The sequence below is a fragment of the Pan troglodytes genome, chromosome 3 (genome assembly GCF_028858775.2).
Source record: "Pan troglodytes isolate AG18354 chromosome 3, NHGRI_mPanTro3-v2.0_pri, whole genome shotgun sequence".
Taxonomy (NCBI): Eukaryota; Metazoa; Chordata; class Mammalia; order Primates; family Hominidae; genus Pan; species Pan troglodytes.
Window position 1 is genome coordinate 74,756,421 of NC_072401.2, and position 22,625 is coordinate 74,779,045.

General features: G+C 41.0%; 1 protein-coding gene across 1 annotated transcript in view; it reads left to right on the forward strand.

Moving 5' to 3' along the window:
- KDR (kinase insert domain receptor) overlaps positions 1–22,033 on the forward strand; it is a 47,144-nt gene extending 25,111 nt beyond the window's left edge. The window contains exons 16-30 of the mRNA XM_517284.9: positions 1,701–1,807; positions 2,232–2,367; positions 2,738–2,842; positions 4,164–4,277; positions 4,842–4,930; positions 5,551–5,704; positions 7,791–7,888; positions 10,423–10,545; positions 10,699–10,810; positions 11,028–11,127; positions 11,533–11,638; positions 12,748–12,899; positions 17,876–17,975; positions 18,470–18,555; positions 20,348–22,033. Coding sequence (XP_517284.5) covers positions 1,701–1,807; positions 2,232–2,367; positions 2,738–2,842; positions 4,164–4,277; positions 4,842–4,930; positions 5,551–5,704; positions 7,791–7,888; positions 10,423–10,545; positions 10,699–10,810; positions 11,028–11,127; positions 11,533–11,638; positions 12,748–12,899; positions 17,876–17,975; positions 18,470–18,555; positions 20,348–20,570 — 1,805 coding nt within the window. The 3' untranslated portion in view covers positions 20,571–22,033. The remainder of the gene's footprint in view (positions 1–1,700; positions 1,808–2,231; positions 2,368–2,737; positions 2,843–4,163; positions 4,278–4,841; positions 4,931–5,550; positions 5,705–7,790; positions 7,889–10,422; positions 10,546–10,698; positions 10,811–11,027; positions 11,128–11,532; positions 11,639–12,747; positions 12,900–17,875; positions 17,976–18,469; positions 18,556–20,347) is intronic.
- Positions 22,034–22,625: the final 592 nt, after the last annotated feature.

Genomic DNA, 22,625 nt, shown 5'->3' on the forward strand with positions numbered 1-22,625 from the left:
CTAACTAGGTAACACTGGCACAGAGATTATAGTTACTTCTTACCTGGAGTGAATGCTAAGAAAGGCAGAGCTAGATATTTAATATTCCTGCTGGGTTCCCAAATGTTATGTGAGAATATTAATATACAAACACATAGAAAACAGACTCTTTGAACTTTTTATCTTCTATGTACAACTGGACTTTTAAATCTGTGTGTATAAATAGAGAATTACTTCCCTAGGATCACCAGAGAAACAAAATTTACTCCAAGCATAATTGTGCTTGTCTCTCAATGGTTAAGTTAACTTTTATTTTGCAAACCAATTTATTACTTATTTTGCAAACCAGTTTCTTACTTGTCTTCTGCTCTCATGAGGCCGTAGTGGGCCATCCACACAGCTTGTGGCCCGGTTTGATTCTCCTTGAACTCTTCTGATGGGAGGCCCCAAGTGATGACTGCTTCCTTATCATCTCTTTGCTAATCACTCTTAGTGGAAAGCCTGTTTCTGTATTTTGTTTCTTCCACTCAGAGCTGTCCTCTGAAGCCCTGAGCATCTGCAGCTTTGCTTGCTGACTTCTAGTTTCCTCTTCTCTTTCCTTTCATGAGTGATTTGAAACTCCCATTACCAGGCCATGCGTGATGTGCTCATCTTGGCTCTTCCTCTTCTCCTCACTCAGACTCCTGCCACAAGGGATGGGGTAGTGTATGTAATGGTTAGTTCATGTTGGACAGGCCTCTTTATCTCTTGACTGAACCACTGACTAGCTGTGTGCCCTCAGTCAAGTAGCTTAAGCTCTCTGGTCTTCTGTTTCTTCATCTGAAAACTGAGAGTTGTTGAGGAGATTAAGTGGAATGGCATATTTAAAGTGATGAGTGCATAGTAGATACATGGTCATTAGTAACTCTCAGGTCAAAAAATTTTGTTTATTTCCCTACTTGGTTTCTTATGTGATCCTTTTGCAAACTCTGCACAGATCAAAATATTGACTATCAGTTTAAAAGAAGACTTTTGTTTCCCTCAAATAGAAATATTTTTTTTTCTCTGTAGAGAACGATCTGTTTTCTTTCCATCAAAGACTGCTCTTCCTCTAAACACTTTCTATGTTTGGCTTTTAAGACATTACTACTTCTATGCTTAATTACTTTAGAATTTTATTGTTGTAAGTTTACATGAGCAGTGTTTTGCAAGCTTTAAATTTTCCATTAACAATTCTGTAGGCCAGGTGTGGTGGCTTATGCCTGTAATCCCTGCACTTTGGGAGGCCAAGGCGGTGGGGATGGCTAGAGGCCAGGAGTTTGAGACTAGCCTGGGCAATGTAGTGAGACCCTGTCTCTAGAGAAAATAAAAGAAAAATTAGCTGGGCTTGGTGGTATGCATCTGTAGTCCCAGCTACTTGGGAGGCTGAGGTGGGAGAATCGCTTGAGCCTAGGAATTGGAGGCTGCAATAAGCTATGATTGTGTCATGGTACTCCAGCCTGGAACATAGAAAGAAACCCTGTCTCTAAAAATAAATAAATAAATAAATAAGTAAATAAAAATTAAATTAAAAAAAAGAATTCTGTAGACTCCATTCAAGTTAGGGGTGTGTAACTGTTGTCCTCTAGGATTTTTCCAAGTTGGTAAGCTTGGGATTTTGCTTTAGTGCTAAAGTTTGTCATCTTACAAACAAAAAGTATAAGTTTCCAACTGTTGATACTCATTCAATTGTGTCTTTCCAGGTGCCCAGGAAAAGACGAACTTGGAAATCATTATTCTAGTAGGCACGGCGGTGATTGCCATGTTCTTCTGGCTACTTCTTGTCATCATCCTACGGACCGTTAAGCGGGTAACAAAATAATTTCCCTTCTGCCCATGCACATTGGTTTTCATGATTAATGAAAACTGACTGGGGTTCTTTGAGTTGTTTCTTCCCATTGTTATTGGCTCAATGGGCACATTTTTATTTCAATACAATAACGTTCTTGCCCACTTTCTTTTGGCTGGATCTCAGGGATTTAATTGATAGAAGCCACTAGAGAGGAAAAGGGCTTGGACTGTCTAGTGTAATTAAGCTTTAAAACCTTAATTCTGAGCTCCTTTGGGGGACAAGGGAAACTAGAAGCAGGGTTATAATAGGACCACTCTCAAACTCCATGAGTTTTATTGGAAAATGAGACAGGAATGAGTCTCCAATAAACAGCAATAACAAGCACACAAAACAACAGCCAAACAACAGTGTGTTTATGACTGGAAGGATTGATGCTTTCCAGGCCAATGGAGGGGAACTGAAGACAGGCTACTTGTCCATCGTCATGGATCCAGATGAACTCCCATTGGATGAACATTGTGAACGACTGCCTTATGATGCCAGCAAATGGGAATTCCCCAGAGACCGGCTGAAGCTAGGTGCATTTTCAATTGCTATTAATTTGATATTGCATTTACCAGGCCATCTCTTCCTCCATTAGAATGATGACAAATGTGGTGTATTCAGATGTTGGATTCTGGTTTAGAAATATTAATTCCATTTCTTGAATTTGGATAATCATTCATATAGCCACTTAGAGGTCGGGTCCCTATGTAATCATCCAAAGCAGGACATTTGGAGAGTGAAGGGGGAGTTATTAAATAATTAAGCCAGGACAAAGGAGTAAACTGGACTATCCATGTTAAATTGGGATGTATGGTCACCCTATCTAGTTGATGTCTCTGCGTATCACTTTGGTTGTATAGTAATCCAAGTCTGTTTTCTTGTTGCTGTTGTTGTTGACTCTAGGTAAGCCTCTTGGCCGTGGTGCCTTTGGCCAAGTGATTGAAGCAGATGCCTTTGGAATTGACAAGACAGCAACTTGCAGGACAGTAGCAGTCAAAATGTTGAAAGGTAAAAGCAAAATTATGTGGTGATCTATCTTTCTGTTTTATCTAGTCTTTAAATATGTTGCAAGGCTTATATCAGTAGCTTTGTGCTTATGTGGGCCTACTAGCCACACATGCAGTCAGCCTAAATAATGCCCTTGTGCAAATTGGAAAAAGGATCCTCCTTTGTAGCTTTATGCCAGGATGCATGGTCTGGCAAGCAAAGTTGGGGATGGGTTTCACCTTCTTGCCTGGTTACCCTTGTGCAGGGCTCAGCCAACACAGTTGTACTTAGTGGTTCTGGGTACAGGAAAAAAGGACTGTGGTTATATTAAAATTGTTTCTTAATATATTGTGGAATCAGATAATTATACACCATCTAGAGACATGGAAAGGAAGAAAGTGGAATACAAAAATAGCATGTTCTCCAGAATTGGAATATGTAAAAGATGTTCATATGTAAAAGATAATTTGCAAAACAAGAATGGTTGTGTTAGAAAAAAATATAATGGGTTATATTTTTTAAATTAAAAGCTTTATAAATAATTGTTAATTCTAATAGTAACGGAATTGTGGTCTGGCCATTTTCATTTCAGGAGGTTAGACAGTAAAGCTTCTTTCTTCAATTGTGATGTACTTTCATTGATGAAGGCAGTGCCAGTGACCCTTTGCCAATAGGTTTTGTGCATTTCAAAGCTATCTTTCTCCATTTGCCTTTTTTCTCTTGTGGCCAAGGGAGTGTATAATTTTGAGGTGGCTCATCAGAGCCTTAGATGTGGACCATGCCTGTGAATTAGTGGGAAGTGTAGCAGTCCATACAGGATCAAACACATAGTCTTAGTGCCATCAGCCTCATGTGCCAACTGGTCTTTCCAGCTGGCCTTAATTCACCTGCACAGATCGGCACAGATTGGCTGGAACATTCGGTATAGCCCCTAACACGTGAAGATATTTAATACATGGTGTTGCTTCCTTATGAGGAAGCACTGAAATGATCACACCCTCAGAATCGTAGTGAACCTGAAATGCAAAAATCCAGTTTTGTTAAAGAAGAGAATCTGGGCATGATTCCACTGCAGATGTATTCTCCGCTTTGCAAAAGATTTCACAATGGGTTCCTTTAAATATCAAACTTTCTGGCTCACTTAAAATATGAGTTTTATTTCAAATTAGAAAATAGAATTTACACTTGACTTTTGAGGAAATGCATGTGGTCCGTAAACTAGGTCACAGCTGTGTTACCCCTGGAGGGTAAGTTGTATAGTGGCATGCAGGGAGGGAGGGACCCCAATTATCTGAAGGAAATGTCCATACCTATGATTTCCCTCTTTGTACTGTATTTGTAGAAGGAGCAACACACAGTGAGCATCGAGCTCTCATGTCTGAACTCAAGATCCTCATTCATATTGGTCACCATCTCAATGTGGTCAACCTTCTAGGTGCCTGTACCAAGCCAGGAGGTGAGTAACTGGATGGTTTTGGTCACCCAATTTTAACATGCCTCTCTGATAGTGTTTGAGGGAAAGCAGTCAACTCCTCTGGCCTTGATTTTCTTAGCTTAGAATACTTTGTGGATTCCTAGGAATAAATATATTTCATGGAGGTTTAATTGGCACTAGAATTAAATTATTGTAAAACTTTCTCTGAATTAAGAAATGTCATGCCACTATGATACAGTTTGTTACTTGTGTAACAGATGTCCAGAGGAGAAGAGTAAACTTCCCTAAAACTTGAAAGCTTAAGGGTAGTTACCCCCAAAATGGAATCATATCAAGAGATTGCACTGAAAAGCAAGTAGATGGGTGGGTTTTCTTCTGAAATTTTGGTTAATCTTGTGAAAATGTGTTCTGGAAAAAAGAAAAGCTACAATATAAGGGGATTGGGACCAGCTGATTTCTACACTCCTGTCCCAATGAAAGGTTGTAGCCTTCTTCTAAGGTGTTTTTGGGTTCATCCCTATATTAAACACTTAGTGAGGAATATGAGTGAAAACCCATTTTCCTTCCTGGACATGCTGCCTGCAGGGCCACTCATGGTGATTGTGGAATTCTGCAAATTTGGAAACCTATCCACTTACCTGAGGAGCAAGAGAAATGAATTTGTCCCCTACAAGGTATGTCATCTCCTAATCCTGCTCTGGCCATGTTATAAAATGAAGGGAAACTCAAAATGGTACAGGTTAGTTTTTTAGTTGAAATTTTGTGAAGAACTTGTGAAGAATCTTCTCATATTACCTCTTGGCTGTTGTAACTTCCTCTTTTACCTTCTGGGGGCCATATGTTTCGTTTTATGTTTGTGATTTTAATCTACTGACCCATTACAGAGTGTGGACATGGGGGAGAAGGCAGGTATGAGCGAGGAAAGGGGAGGGCAGAGGGTAGGACATCTCTGGGTTATTCTGTCTCTCCCCTAGCCATATTTGGCCCCGTGGAGTGTAAATCCCTCTGTGAAGAGCATCCTAATGCTGAAAGTGTGTCTGAATGCAACTCAAAATGTGGCATTTGTCACTTTAAGCTAAAGAAGGAGCTAGGCTTTGTGGAAGAAACCCTATTATGCACAAAACTTGCCCCAAGTTTCAGCTCAGAGATTGCATAATCCTGAAATTGATGTCCTCCTTGTCTGCTTTTTAGTAGTTTCAATTATCTCCATGGTTTACTACATTTTAAAGGTTGTAAACTTTTAAAGACTCATTTTGTATTCAAGGAGTTTGTTTGTTCCTTTGCTTTTTTATAGACCAAAGGGGCACGATTCCGTCAAGGGAAAGACTACGTTGGAGCAATCCCTGTGGATCTGAAACGGCGCTTGGACAGCATCACCAGTAGCCAGAGCTCAGCCAGCTCTGGATTTGTGGAGGAGAAGTCCCTCAGTGATGTAGAAGAAGAGGAAGGTACTGGCTAGTGCTTCCTGCATGCTATGGCATGCTCTTGTCAGAGCAGACAGGGTGATAGGGTGTTACAAGGAATTCGATCATGGGAAAAGTCCAATACTACCTCATAATTTGAAAGAGACCTGTATTTCTATAATAGACTGCCTCCATTCTGTCTACCCAAAAGTAAAGTGTGGAAGCCCTAGACTGGGAAGCGAAGCAGGGCTAGCCTGAGAAATCTGGGTAGTCCAAGTGGGCTAAGCAGTCGGCTACAACCACAGCAGTGTTCTTAAAATACTGGTTCAGCATTTATTAGTGAGAGAGGCCACAAGTTTTCTGGTAGTTGACTAGCCTCTCCATTGCCTTGGAGAGCCTCAGAGTGGTTCGCCCCACGTTGCATGCTTTACCTGTGCAAAAGTCTTTTCATTATACCTAACCTTCTCAAAGGCAGTTTAGGAGCCATCTGTTGTTTCTACCCTACCCCAAGCGGCTTATCAAGTCTTCCTTCCAACCATACTTCCTCAGGGGAGTCTTGATAAATATCCTGGCCTTTATTAAGTTATGTTTCCAGTGATATTTTATTTATTTGTTTTTATGTTTATTTTTATTTTTTTGAGGTGGAGTCTCATGCTGTTGCCCAGGCTGGAGTGCAATGGTGCGATCTCAGCTCACTGAAACCTTCGCCTTTTGCGTTCAAGTGATTCTTGTGCCTCAGCCTTCCGAGTAGCTGGGATTACAGGTGCCCGCCACCATGCCCAGCTAATTTTTTTTTTTTTTGTATTTTTAGTAAAGATGGGGTTTCACCATGTTGGCCAGGCTGGTCTCGAACTCCTGACCTCAGGTGATCCGCCTGCCTCAGCCTCCCGAAGTGCTGGGATTATAGGCGTAAGCCTCCGTGCCTGGCCTGAGTGATATTTTAGTGCTCTTTTTGGGTGGATCTGTGGTCCCAGCCTAACTTCCAGGACTTCAGCCGGCTCCAGGACACACTGTATTTCTGCCTCCTTCAGAAGGAGCAGAGATAGCGTTGTGGATGTAGAGATGGGTGACAGGCTGGCTCCCCTTGAGGCATAAGTCTAGAAGAATAGTGGAAGAAACCCACTCTGTTTCCCTTGACATGAGGCTACAGAGAGAATTTGCATTTAACTCCTTTTCCTTAGAACCTGAGAAGGTAGTGTGAGGCTGGGACTTGGTCTAGAAGCACCTGGGGAGGTGGTCTAGGCTTCATTTAGCTGGGCCCACACTGAGTGGTGCTGCCTCTACCCTGCTCTTTGTCTTTCAAAAAACAGTGGCCAGTGAGCCAGAAACCTAAGAGATTGAGTTGTTGAGAAAAAGGCTCACAGCCTTTTAAATACTTACGAATTTATTACTACAACTAAGTTTTTGTTTACTCTGGTATTTGTCTCCAGGAAAGAAGCCATAAGTCTTATCTGACCGAAGAGATGATTTTGAAACACCCATTTAATATCTTAGTGTTTATTTGTACCAGTTGCACTGAAGTAAATACCACCAATTTACGTAAATTTATCTTTCCATGTTTCTGTTATCTCTCAGGAAAAAACATCCTCCCAGGCCAGATTTAATGTATTTACAGCATTTTTTAAGTTTCAAAATGAATTAAATATATTTCTAGTATTTTTAGTTATCTATTGCAGATTATAGTTTGACTTTTGGCCTTTGTCCCAGGACAAAACCTGGAGAGAAGAGATTCAATGACCCTGAATATTGTTGTTTTATTTTTAGAGTTCTTGATATGAAACTATTGTTTATCCCTCTGGGTACATGACAAAAAACAGTGTAAGTGGCAAATTTGGAAATGTCCTCTTTATTTCCCAGATTATCTAGGTCAGTATTACCTTATTCTACCTCCTGGATTTACTGGTTCAATTTGGCTAAAATGGAAAAACCAGTATTGTTCCTAAGGGGTATGATGAAGGCTAATGATACTGGGATTCAGGAGATTTACAGAAGATAGAAGGATTGACTCTCTGCTTCTATTTCCTAAAAACTTAACTCCCAAGTCTTAAAAGGATTATTACTCTAGCAAACTTAGAAACATCACACTAACTCATGGAAATACTGATCTCCATCCTCCTGCCTCTTTGGACAGCTCCTGAAGATCTGTATAAGGACTTCCTGACCTTGGAGCATCTCATCTGTTACAGCTTCCAAGTGGCTAAGGGCATGGAGTTCTTGGCATCGCGAAAGGTAAGAAAGGTTGAGGGGAAATCAGCTATCTTTTCAGATCACAGGTTTGGAAATAAGATGTCCAGTGTCAGCCATTGGTGCTTGTTTGGGATTGTAATTCATTCACCACTTCTACGTCTTTTAGAAGAGCTCTACTGGGGAGGCTCTGTTTCTGCTGAGTAAGAGTGGTTAAGGAGTTCATGAAATTAAGCTGTATAATAAAGGCTTGTCAAGCATCTACTAAGTGTGAGGCAATCTTCTGAGCACTGAGGATACTGTGGTGAACAATCAGGCAAAGCTCTTCACTTTCATGGAGTTTACAGTTCTAGTGGGTAGAGCAAACAATAAGCAATATAAACAAGTAAAACGTGTTGTAGGTTAGATGAGAGTAAATGCTATGGGGAAATAAAGCAAGAAAGGGTTATAGAATACACAGGAGCAATGCACTTGTGTATGTTTATGCTTCTCTGTGTATGTACATCCACTTTAAACAAGGTAGACGAGGAAGGCTTTACTAAGAACTTGACATTTGAGCAATGACCTGGAAAGGGGAGGGGCTGAGACTTACAGATATCTTGGCATGAGAATCATTTTTAATTTATTTTACATTCATCAACATCCATCAAAAAGTATTTGTTAGGAGTATAATTAGAAACGAGGAAGGACAGGCTTCAGATGAGAGCGATTAAAAGAGCTAAAATTAGAAAAGTAGGCCAAACAAAGGCTGAGATGGGGACGTGACAAGTTACCACTGTTCCAAAGGTTGTAAACACCAAGCGGGGAGCAAAGCTGGTGGCAGTGACTCCCCTGGAAAGGATAAAATGTGTAATTTTATATTAGGTAACAATACTTCAAATTAAGGATCAGGAAGAACTATCAGTTGACAGAATGTATTCATGCAGCTTAATGAAGAAAGAAAGACTTAAGTTATATATATTTTTTGTTTTTCCTAAATTAGAATGACATCTTCAACCCATGTTTTCCCCTTCTCATAGCATTAAAGGCCTCAGGCTCTTTGATGTTTCTGCTAGGTAGCTCGTGTGTTCTTTCTCCCAAGGGGAAGGAGGAGAACTGGGACCTTACAGGTTTTCCCAAAGAGAAAGGCCCTTTACACTTCTCGGAGATTATGACTTATTATTACCATTTTTTTATGGCCAGAATTCGCCACTTAGTCAGGGTTCCTTTTGGGGAACTAGGAAGAGAATGGAAATGAATGTGGGAATCCTTTAACTTTCCTTACATCTACCAGACGATTTCTTGAATCCACTTGGTTGTCGGGTTAAAAAAGGAAACTTTTTGTTTGGGGGGAAAAGTCAAAAATACTGTCTGTTTTTTGGAATTGCCAGTGTTGCTCAATTGTGCTAGATAATGTGCTTCTGAATATGCCTTGTTCAGAGGAGAGTGCCATACAGATTTGAGGTGTGGGAAGGTCAGCAATGCCTGGCTTACATGATCACTTCTCCAATGAGTTAAGAATTCTCCTTTTGGCCGGGTGTGTTGGCTCACGCCTGTAATTCCAGCACTTTGGGAGGCCAAGGTGGGTGGATCACCTGAGGTCAGGAGTTTGAGACCAGCCTGGCCACCATGGTGAAACCCCGTCTCTACTAAAAATATAATAATTAGCTGGGCGTGGTGGCACACCTGTGGTCCCAACTACTTGGGAGGCAGAGGCAGGAGAATCACTTGAACCTGGGAGGTGGAGGTTGCAGTGAACTGAGATTGCACCACTGCACTCCAGCCTGGGCGAGAGTGAGATTCCTTCTCAAAAAAAAAAAAAAAAAAAGTTTTCTTCTAAGCCATTGATTCATTTCTTGTGCTCCCCAAGACTCATTTTCTTACAAAATATCATGTGGAGCTAAAGCTGCCGAGTAGTAGGAAGTTAGCTGAAGTTTGGAGGATACAGAGAAAGGAGAAACTGAGAAGCTAAAAGGAAGAGAAAGAAGTCAAGATGAATCTCATTGTATTATTAATGCACTAGAAAATCAACCTGACTTGTGATAGGCTGAAATTGCCTTAATAGACCTTTATAATAACCCAGCACTTTGAAATCAGGGGAAGCCACATTGGGAATTGTTTATCAGAGCCAGTCTGGCTTCAGCTTCATACGGAAGGGGGAAACCAACAAAGAGCACTAAACCAATGAGAACCCCTTGTTTCTGATTTCCGTGCATTCATTCAAAAAACAAATCCCGTTCTCGGACCTCCTTAGAATAACATGTTTTAAACCAAATATGGGGCCAGGTAAAAGGAATGTGTGGATGTGACCAGAAACACACTTTTTTGTGTCCTAGAGGAGCCTATTTATGATCCCATCATCATATTATAACTTAATTATTTAACTCCAAAGGCTGGGGCTGTTTATGGAATAAGCAGATGTGTGTCTCAGCAAAGCTCACAGACTTTTTTCCCGAAGTGTTGATAAAAGATACTAACCCAGTCCTTGTTAATCAGTTGGCTTTCTGATGTGGGATTTTTTTTTTGATGCATGAGGTCACAACAGATGTGAAAGAGATCAGCTGTGCCGAGACCTAATGCACACATGATTCTCTTTGCAGTGTATCCACAGGGACCTGGCGGCACGAAATATCCTCTTATCGGAGAAGAACGTGGTTAAAATCTGTGACTTTGGCTTGGCCCGGGATATTTATAAAGATCCAGATTATGTCAGAAAAGGAGATGTAAGTTTCAAATATGAACCCAGTGCTTGGTTAAGTAACAGAATTAAAACTCCTCGTAGAGAGCTTCAGGACCTGTGTTCAGGAACAAAGGAAGTTTTTTTCTTCAGATATTTGCTAATTTGGGTTCTGAATCCTTGTCTTCTACCCCTGTAGGCTCGCCTCCCTTTGAAATGGATGGCCCCAGAAACAATTTTTGACAGAGTGTACACAATCCAGAGTGACGTCTGGTCTTTTGGTGTTTTGCTGTGGGAAATATTTTCCTTAGGTAAGTCATTTCTTTTTGTCCTTCCATCCAGACTCCAAAGAGGAAGACAAAAGTTGTCCTTTCCTCTCCTGTACTTCATGTCTATCAGGCAAAACTTCTCGGAAGCTTTGAAAAAAAAAATAGATACATAGGTGATGAGGATGTGCAAGATTCAGGCTCAGGGTTTTCTATAAGAGAAAATCAAATCAAAGAATGTCTCCTCCCTGTTTTATTCTAGGTGCTTCTCCATATCCTGGGGTAAAGATTGATGAAGAATTTTGTAGGCGATTGAAAGAAGGAACTAGAATGAGGGCCCCTGATTATACTACACCAGAAATGTAAGACTTTAAGAAGTATTCCTGTGTTCTCTTTCTTTGCTCGCAAATTCTCCTTGCCTGGAAGACTTTCCATTATATAGACCTTCTTCATTGCCCAGTTAGTGTCCTGCTTTTACTTTGGGGCCTTTCTTGATAATTTCAAGCATGGAGTCATCACTTCTTGAAAAGATAGTACTTTATTATTCAAAGCAACCAGTTAGTTTTTATTAGATGTTGCTTTAAATGTTTTGTTTTCTATACACATTGAGCCTCTGGAGTATGGGACTCTGTGTCTTACACAGTTTTGTATCCTTATTTAGCATCTCACCTCGTCGGCTCTTTACAAATGTGTACTCATTTAAGTGCTTATTTTCAGCATTCAGGAAGAAAGAGGCATTTAATGAAATCAGTGTTTTGCTTCTCTAGGTACCAGACCATGCTGGACTGCTGGCACGGGGAGCCCAGTCAGAGACCCACGTTTTCAGAGTTGGTGGAACATTTGGGAAATCTCTTGCAAGCTAATGCTCAGCAGGTTTGTCACCTCCATCCAAGAAGCACCTACAAAGAGTACTTAGATGTCAAGGACTTTCCTACTGCCTGAACTGTCTCATGGCTACCATGCCATCCTCTCAGCCATTGAATAATCTACTGTATTCTTCTACATCTGAGTAATAATGCTTTTCTAAAAGCTGTAATTACCCTTTTAGACAGATAGGATTCTAATTTGTAACCCGGGAGCAGACCACTCTGATTTCTACCTACTTATCTTTTTGTTATATTTTCAAATCCTCTTCTAAAGTTAAAACAAAGAAAAAATCTGGTTGATCCACAGAAGATCAACAATGGAAGAAATTTCCAGAAATTTTTAATAAATTCTGCAGGCAAAAATACATCTAAGCTATGCAAAAGAGATGGTTTCTGTCTTGGTATCATCCCAGGTTCTTATAACTTCCACTGGAAGATTTTAGAGTGGTAGTCTTTACTATTAGAATGTTATTTAATCTCTAGTCAATGCCTCTTACTACAGTGGAAGTGAATTTCCTCTTTCTTTTCTTTTGAACAGCTGGGGGATGATAGGTCAGCTCTATTTTTATCAATAAACCTTCCAAACATTTACAGATATCAAATAGCCCTTTATTTCTTTTTCTTGATGCAATAATATTAAGTTGTGCAACCTTTTCTCAAAAGACCCATTTTCCTACCCATTTGTTGCTTTTCTTTAGACTGTCATCAGTTTTTCCATTGCCTTGAAATGTGGTGGCTAAAACTGGATGCCATGCCCTTTGAAGGGCTTGGCTCGTGTGGTTAGGGCTTTGTGAATGAGTGATTTTTTGTTCTATGTAGCTCCGTGTGTTCTGTTGTTACCTCTCGGACCACAGCCTGCTTTCTCTTCATTGTAACTGCACTTCCCTGTGGGCTGCTTACCCATCTTGTTTTTAGTTCTCTCCTTTAATATACCTTCCGTTTCAACAGCTTTTTGTTTCTGACACATGATTTGTATTGTTGTCTTAAAGTTCTGTGTTCAGATATGAAAGCCACACACCCTATGTAGCCAAGAAGTCCCTGTGCCCTTTGTTTTTAATGAAAAGGCACTTGAAGAACTGAAGCCATAACAACAGTCTTCTGTGTTTATTGTTTCAGGATGGCAAAGACTACATTGTTCTTCCGATATCAGAGACTTTGAGCATGGAAGAGGATTCTGGACTCTCTCTGCCTACCTCACCTGTTTCCTGTATGGAGGAGGAGGAAGTATGTGACCCCAAATTCCATTATGACAACACAGCAGGAATCAGGTACTGTATATGGCCTAACATCCCCTGGGGGAGGGTGACTTCAAGGCCATCTCGGGAGGGGGATTGGAAGTGGAAGGAAGACCTTGTCTAAGGCTGCTGCATCCCACTTCCACATAACCTTAGCCCTGAGGTTAACATAATGGGGAATGCTCCTGGAAGAGGGCATGGGTAGGTGTGCTTCCTCCCATCTGTAGCCCACGCTGCTGCCACAGCATTGCCTTTAAGAATTCCAAGCCCTGCAGCTGCAATAGCTGGAATGCCACAGTTTGCTAATTTCCAGAATAAAGAGACGAGTTTTACAAAGACATCTGCATTTAAATTATCCCCGTGTATGCTTTTATTAATGTGAATTAAATGGCTTAGGAGAGATTCAGAAAGGAAGAGTTCTGTGCTTGCATGAGAACATGCTTATGGCTCTCTGGCAAGGATACAGAAAGCCATGGGTCTGTGTCCGGAATTAGACTGGACATTGCATCTCAGAAGCCCCTCCCACGTCTGATTTTCAGCATTTTATTTGCATAATGGGATGTCTGGGCTTATTTAAAACACATGCACTGCAGTCCTTTCCTGATTTGCAGAGGGGTTCTAAAGGCAGCTTTCTTTTTTCTCTCTCCCAGCACCTGTGCATAAGGAAAGAGTTGGTGTGGTTTTCTACAATATGATATTAAAATTGCCCTTTACTAAGGCTGGGACTACTTCATTTTGCTTTGTTTCTTTCCTAACCCGTTTGGGTGTTTTCCTGCTTTAATGGAACCCCTGACAGCATGGGTTGAGCCTGCCAGCCCGAGTGTGCCTGGGCTGCAGGGAGGGGCAGGGAGCTCTCTCATGTCCAGAACTTGGCCAGGTTGCCACATGGCAGGGGATGCTAAGGAGAAACTCGTGGACAGTTTGCCCTCTAGAGTCGTGTGGGGCAGCAGAAACACGGATGGGAAGGAAGAAAGCTTAGAAGCCAGCAAGACAGCTGACCGTTCCATTGAAGTCAAAAGCATTAGGCATAGTTTTAAAGAACTTTGCCATATATTATCAGATGTTGCCCACATCATGACACTCAGAGTCAGGCAAGGTAGAAACAATGATCTTTTTTTTTGATGTATTATTGAACACGAGGCTCAGTTCTATTACCTGAGGGCAGTACAAACTTGTAGTTAAAGATCAGGTATTAGAGTCAGATAGAAATGAGTAGGACCCCCAAGTCTGTCTTGTAGCAGCTGTGCAACTTGGGGCAAATCATCTACCCTCTGCCTCAGTTTCTTTATCTGTGAAATGAGACAAGGTCAGTGGTGCTGTTTGAAAATGGCTGTTTTGAGAGTTATAAGATATAATCTATTTCTAAGCAGCTGGCCCTTGAAAGCACTCAGTAAAAGATATCTATTAAGTGAGCTGCTTAAAATCACATCCTTGAGATGAATCCAGTTCCTCTGACCCCTAAGTCCATGTTGTTTCCTCCCATGCCAAGGAGGGCCCTCAGAGAGAAACAGTAATGAGATGAGACTACAGTTCCACTCCTGTGTTTACACATTTCCAGTTCAAGTTGAGCCGGCCTTTTAGTGTGACAGTTGTTCCCACACACCATTATTGCCCCCCCCTTTATCAGAAAGCCATTTGATCATGAACTATATTCCATGTGTTTTCTGTGACCAAGTAGAGTGATGATCCAAGTCGGCAGCCTCCTGGCTCACCGGGTGCTTTGCATATGGTGCTGAGCAGGAGAAGAAATCATGTTTGTGTAATGGAAGCACCAAATACGATGTTGGATATATAAAAGGGCTGCTAACGTTTATCCCCAGAAGCGTGGACAAATGTGACACCACACTCCCAGCACAGGCCTGGCTCCTATTTTCTGTCTGTGATTTTTGAATTGGTTTTTCCAGCCCAGTTTCTCTTTTATCCAGCCATAATTTGAAAAATAAAATGGAAATTGGAATCTTTTGTCTGCATCTCCTCTCCACCTCCTCCACCTTTTTTCCTTTCTATAAAATAAAACTCACGGTCACATTTTAATCATCTGGTTTTGAAGAAAAGCAGATAGAGGCATTTGCACACGGCATGCTTCATTCTGTTGCTCTCCTGGGGTTCTGTTTCTCTGGGGAGAATGAGTTGAGGCTGGGGTACTTCTCAGGGAGCTTGTTCTAGCCTCTTACGCATTTCTGGCCAAGTACAAAAGCTGAGCAGTCTTTCTCCTTCTAATTTTCAATTCTATTGCATTATAAATAGAGTTGGACAGAGATATCACTGTGGGAGCTAGCCTTATGATTTGTTGCCCCTTTAAACCATTTGAAAAATATTTACTTAGCATTTATTTAGAGAAAAGGCTGAGAAGTGTGTGGGGGAGGGACCACTCATGTCTAGACTTAGCTTTGCCTCTAATTTCCCCTGTGGACCAGCTCTGGCCTCAAGTTTGCAGGCTTCCTGCAAGAAAACACATACTTGCTGGGCTCATCTTTCTTTGAGGGCAGTTTGGGGACCATCGGCAATTGCTCTGTCATTTTCCCTGGGAGTTTCACCTCACACATCAAGCAGCTTATCAAAAATTTCTTTGCAGTTCTCTCTTAGAGAAAGGTTTTGGTACATACAAAAGGTTCATTTTGTAATTGTTAGGGATGATTAAATGGCCCTTCTAGATTGATGCTTGGGGCAGCCTGCTAGCTAGGTATTCCTGAGTTTGGCTCTACCATTAGACTGTTTGCAGTGGGACTGTCCTTTCTGCACTTTTTGTCTGTTTCATACCCCGTACTTACACCCCTGACCCTGCTACTGCATGATCAGTGCATGCATGACAAGAGAACAGTACTGTGCACATACTGGGTGCTTAATAATGGCTTGAACAATTGTGTCTGCTGTTTTCTTCTTTCTTTTCCCTCCTGATACTCTTCCAAGGGAGTCTGTATGGAGTAGAGTAAAACAAAACAAAAACTTCACATGGGCTTTAGTGTCTGAAGGCCTAAGTTTGAGTCCCAGTTCTACCCTTTATTAGCCATTTTCTCCCTAATCCTTGACTCCCTCATCTCCAAAGGGGAAATAGTTAAAAGACCTGTTTCTCTGTCTTAGGAGAAACAGATGCACCATTGTCTGTGAAAATGCTTTGTCAATCATGAGAGGATCATGCCATTTAAAAAATTACTGGATTAAGAATTTAAGGAGCTGTCCTTTCTAAGGCAGCTGAATTATTGTCCAAACTCGCCAACCCTAGTTGATTCTATCCCCTAGATATCTCTAGAATGAGCCCATGTCTCCAAACCTCGTGGGCATTCCCTTTTTCTAGCCAAGCTGCCTTTCTTTCTCCTAAAGAAGTGCAGTATTTGTCTCTTGGGTCTTATGCCTCTAGTCTTATTCTTTTCAATCCAGAGTCAATTCTCTAAAGGGCATATCTGATCTTGTCAATCCCATGCCTAAAATCCTTCAGTGGCTCTTCATTGCCCTCAAAATAATAATCCAAACATTCCAGTTATGTGATTTTGGATAAGTTCCTCAAACTTTCTATGCCTTGGTTTCCTCATCTGAAAAGTTGGGATAGTAATACTCACCCCTAGAGAGGTACCGTGGTGAACACGTCATGAGATGCTGCTTAGACAGCATCTGGCACAGTGTCAGGCATGCAGCAGATTATCAGCGAGGGCTTCCTGAACAAGTGAATGCAGGAATGATTGACTATGGTACCAGTAGTTTTTGACAACTGTTACTTTTAGGGGTTGGACTTAGAAAGTAGGCTTTGCTTGCACCCTGTGTATCATATCCTCTTAACTTGTGGAGTTTCCTGAGTGAGGATGTCACCAGAAAATCTCATTCTCTCCTCTCTGTATAGGGAGGAACCAGCCTCTTGGGGTAGGGGAGAGAGAATTAATTTCCATTCTTCTGCTTTGGCCCAAGGTCTATGCAGCATGTTCCAGAAGGCTGCTTGTAGTGGGAAGTAGGCTGGTATAGGAATGAAGAATGTATTTTCTGTCTCGGTGGGCCCTTCCAGTGAATAGGACTTCCCTTCCCTCCACTTGGGCTGTAAGTGATTTTGATAGCATCAACTAGACTCACCCAAAGCCACACGGCCGGGAAGGAGCATTCCCAAGAAGGAGAGGATCTGTTGTTCAACAAGTCTTATTCTTTGGACTCCTGAAGGAAGCTTTGGAAGTCAAAGGAGAAAAATGAGCTTTGTTTGAGAGGGCATTATTCTTCCTAAGAGCAATAAGCCCAACATTCTCTATGTCATTCATCTTCCCAACATCCCTGTGAGCTGGGGAGGGAGTGCTACTGCCAACACATCTTATAGATGGGACAAGAGGGTCACAGAAATATTCATGACTTTCTTAAGTTTCTGCAGTCAGTGGTAGACTCTGAAATAGGCAAAATATCTTGTTACTCTCAAACCACTGCTCTTTCCTGAGACAGAAACTCTGGGGGCGAAAACGAGGGGACAGTGAGACTCAGCCCACCTTCTCTTTGCACACCAAGCCTCTGTTACATGGAGGAGGAAGAGGTTGTCTTCAAATCACTGCTGGGTTCAGTATCCTTTAAGGAGACCTTCAGATGTTTCCTCTGCCTATCTTTCATTGAATGGTTGCTCTGTGAGCATTATCCAGAAAAACTTTCCCAGGAGATGGCCAGACAGATGTGAAACACTCAGTAATATATCCAGAGCTCGATGGAGGAATCCCATGCAATCAGGAAGCCAAGTAGAAGGCAGTTGATCACTCCATCTGCTGTTGTTGTCTTTAGTCCAGAACTGGACCTCAGAAGTAGGATTCAAAAGAACAGGCTCATCGAGACTCCTCAGTTATATTATACTTTTAAATGTACTTTCTCAGGAAATTAAGCCTTCCATGTGTGCTAGCAGAGAAAGATTTTTATTTTGTTTTGTTTTTCTAAAGGATGTTTTGAAGGTTGCTATTAAGTTTGTGGTTGAAAGATAATGAACTTAGGTATCACTTGTGGTATCTGCAGTCAAATATACCACCACTAAAATATAAATATTTGTTCTTTTGCAGTCAGTATCTGCAGAACAGTAAGCGAAAGAGCCGGCCTGTGAGTGTAAAAACATTTGAAGATATCCCATTAGAAGAACCAGAAGTAAAAGTAATCCCAGATGTAAGTACGTCTTTTAAAAATAGTCTTAGAAATAATACAAAGGATGAAACACTAGCTAGATAAATATTAGCCTAAGCATTAAAGTTTTGGAGCCTCATTAGAAGGCTGCCCTCGAGTGTGTGTATCATGGGGTCATTATGGAGATGGAACTTTGTTTTTTTCATAAGTAAAGCCCTTGGTCCAAGGTTCAAGACAGTGTAGCTTTCTGACCAATTTCACTAAAGTGCAAGTAGTGTCATAGTGAAGACAGCGATGGTAACAGGCATTCTCAGCTGCTGATTTGTAAATTTTCTCTTCTCCCTGGCCTGTGTCTACTCATAGGAAGCAGTTGCTTCCTTTTGTAGCTTGGACAATTTGTGGCTATGATACCTTTATGTTCTTCCACAGGACCTTATTTGATAGACATGATAGATGGGTTGAGAAATCAGCTTAATTAAATAGTTGGTCATTTTATATGCTCAATTAACTGTGCCATCTCATTGTCTCTTAAAAAGGACAACCAGACGGACAGTGGTATGGTTCTTGCCTCAGAAGAGCTGAAAACTTTGGAAGACAGAACCAAATTATCTCCATCTTTTGGGTAAGACTCAGCCACATTAAAAAGACAAATTTCAATAGGAATTTTTGGAAGGAACTTAGGACTTTCAATGTAAGTGCAGAATTTTCCCTATGGGGTCTTTGTTGGTTGGAGAAATTAGCATCAATTTAACAAATAAAGAATGGAAACTAACCACACAATAAAATTAAGTGATAAATCTAAAAATAATCTGAAATAAATTAGAGAATTTGGTCAATTTTTATGAGAATTCATGAATACTAGGGAATTTCTGTGTATATTTACTGTGGTCAGTAATGGCTAAATGAAAAAGGTGATTGGATGTGATCCGTAAAGCTGTCAATATGATTACAATATTTGTGGACTCTGAAGAATTTTTAAGTCTGTATACAAATGGGTGCATCTGTGCTTAAGAAGTATGATATATAAATAAGCCAATATCTATTTGTTTGAGACATTTAAATATTATTGTCTGAATTCGAAGTATTTCATTGTGAGAAAAGTATTAAAATTAGTTTTAAATATAATCTCCCTTCTATGGTTCAGTAGGAATTTGTAGGTGTCTTGAATACGTGTACGTTCTCTTAACATAACAAATCAATGAAAATCTATATTTATAAGAATAATAGAATAAGTGTAGTTATGTATTTGCTGGAGTTTATTTGCTAGAGTATTCTTACCTAAAGGTAAGAACAGAGGAGGTTTTGATCTGCTTATAATCTTTTATATAAAATGGGAATACTCATGGGTTTTTGAATAATGCTCATACCAAAAAGAAAACAAACAAAAAAAACCCCAACATATTAAAAGGTGCCATTGTGCTATTTTATTGTTTTCTTTAAGGCCCAAGGTAAGAAATTGTGAAAGTCAATGATATGTTTCATTCATTGATTCAAAAAATGTTTATTCGGCAAGTATCATGTGCAGAGCACCATGCCATTGCTTGAGACACCTACATTAGTTTTGTTGGGGTTGAATTGAAAGAAAAAATTGTATTTCTCATTATTTGAAGTAACTTTTAAACTATGTATAAACACGAGTTACTAAAATTCCCTTTTGCAGTTTTAACATGAAGAAGTTGGGGAAAACACCTATTACCGGGAAAAAACACCTTAGAATGGCTTGTGAAAGTGTAAATCCTGAAGTTTTAGATTAGCACAGCCTGCATTTCTAGGCTTTGACATGATTACCGTCTGTCAGGATTCCATGCCATTGAAAACATTTTCTAGTTGCTGCTGAGTGACTGGGGTTCTCAGTCCTTCCAAGGAATGTGGTTTTGATGAGTAAAAAGCAGCGTTTGATATGTCTGGCTTGACTGCACACATGCTTCAAGTTATTAAAGTTTAAAGTTGCTCAAGAGCTTCATTACAACCATACACATGCCCCGTAATTCCCAAATTGCCACAATAGGAAAAGCACAAGTGAAATTTAAGAACATCCCAATTTCCTTGAATATCATGCAAGTGGCCCTTTGGCGCCTGTCACTGTATACAAATTTGTCAATCTGCGAGGCCATAAACATGTTCCATCAGTTGGGGCCTTTGCATAACTCGAGAGAACTGCCTTTCATCTCATTTGAGGCTTGAAAGACTTGGACCTGAGTAAGAGGACTTATCTGCAACTACTAATTCATGCGAGTACCTGAAAATAGACCTTGTCCCTGTAAACCTGCTATGCTGATTAACAACTGGGAGAGATACGGGGCTGCGGTCTCCAGGGAGATGGCAGCCATATGGAGTTGGGAATGGGGTGAGGGTAAAAAGCAAAAGAATTGTCTTCTCTCTGCCAACTCATTTGTTTGCCATTTCTTCTGCAGTGGAATGGTGCCCAGCAAAAGCAGGGAGTCTGTGGCATCTGAAGGCTCAAACCAGACAAGCGGCTACCAGTCCGGATATCACTCCGATGACACAGACACCACTGTGTACTCCAGTGAGGAAGCAGAACTTTTAAAGCTGATAGAGATTGGAGTGCAAACCGGTAGCACAGCCCAGATTCTCCAGCCTGACTCGGGGACCACACTGAGCTCTCCTCCTGTTTAAAAGGAAGCATCCACACCCCCAACTCCCGGACATCACATGAGAGGTGCTGCTCAGATTTTCAAGTGTTGTTCTTTCCACCAGCAGGAAGTAGCCGCATTTGATTTTCATTTCGACAACAAAAAAAGGACCTCGGACTGCAGGGAGCTAGTCTTCTAGGCATATCCTGGAAGAGGCTTGTGACCCAAGAATGTGTCTGTGTCTTCTCCCAGTGTTGACCTGATCCTCTTTTTCATTCATTTAAAAAGCATTTATCATGCCCCCTGCTGCGGGTCTCACCATGGGTTAGAACAAAGACGTTCAAGAAATGGCCCCATCCTCAAAGAAGTAGCAGTACCTGGGGAGTTGACACTTCTGTAAAACTAGAAGGTAAACCAGGCAATGTAAGTGTTCGAGGTGTTGAAGATGGGAAGGATTTGCAGGGCTGAGTCTATCCAAGAGGCTTTGTTTAGGACGTGGGTCCCAAGCCAAGCCTTAAGTGTGGAATTCGGATTGATAGAAAGGAAGACTAACGTTACCTTGCTTTGGAGAGTACTGGGGCCTGCAAATGCATTGTGTTTGCTCCGGTGGAGGTGGGCATGGGGTCTGTTCTGAAATGTAAAGGGTTCAGATGGGGTTTCTGTTTAGAAGGTTGCGTGTTCTTCGAGTTGGGCTAAAGTAGAGTTCGTTGTGCTGTTTCTGACTCCTAATGAGAGTTCCTTCCAGACCGTTACGTGTCTCCTGGCCAAGCCCCAGGAAGGAAATGATGCAGCTCTGGCTCCTTGTCTCCCAGGCTGATCCTTTATTCAGAATATCACAAAGAAAGGACATTCAGCTCAAGGCTCCCTGCCGTGTTGAAGAGTTCTGACTGCACAAACCAGCTTCTGGTTTCTTCTGGATGAATACCCTCATATCTGTCCTGATGTGATATGTCTGAGACTGAATGCGGGAGGTTCAATGTGAAGCTGTGTGTGGTGTCAAAGTTTCAGGAAGGATTTTACCCTTTTGTTCTTCCCCCTGTCCCCAACCCACTCTCACCCCGCAACCCATCAGTATTTTAGTTATTTGGCCTCTACACTCCAGTAAACCTGATTGGGTTTGTTCACTCTCTGAATGATTATTAGCCAGACTTCAAAATTATTTTATAGCCCAAATTATAACATCTATTGTATTATTTAGACTTTTAACATATAGAGCTACTTCTACTGATTTTTGCCCTTGTTCTGTCCTTTTTTTCAAAAAAGAAAATGTGTTTTTTGTTTGGTACCATAGTGTGAAATGCTGGGAACAATGACTATAAGACATGCTATGGCACATATATTTATAGTCTGTTTATGTAGAAACAAATGTAATATATTAAAGCCTTATATTATATATAATGAACTTTGTACTATTCACATTTTGTATCAGTATTATGTAGCATAACAAAGGTCATAATGCTTTCAGCAATTGATGTCATTTTATTAAAGAACATTGAAAAACTTGAAGGAATCCTTTTGCAAGGTTGCATTACTGTACCCATCATTTCTAAAATGGAAGAGGGGGTGGCTGGGCACAGTGGCCGACACCTAAAAACCCAGCACTTTGGGGGGCCAAGGTGGGAGGATCGCTTGAGCCCAGGAGTTCAAGACCAGTCTGGCCAACATGGTCAGATTCCATCTCAAAGAAAAAAGGTAAAAATAAAATAAAATGGAGAAGAAGGAATCAGATATAATTTCCATGTGGTTGTTTTACATTTTTACTGGTTTTCTTACTCTTCTTATAAGGGATATTTTCATAAACTAACAAACCAATAAACGTATTTGTAGTACAAAGTATGAGGATATAATATCACCACAACTATTTTGAGGATAAGTATGTCTGGTTTAAAGTTTAACTGCTTCTTCCCTCTTCTTCATTACAAAGAATTCACACACACACACACACACACACACCCCACGCATACACCCCCCAATACCCACACCTCCTCCCAGCCCCCCACACCCACACATCCAACCCCCCATACTCACACTCACACCCCCTCACAGTCACACCCACCCCCACACACCTACACACCCACCAGCACACAGATACCCACAC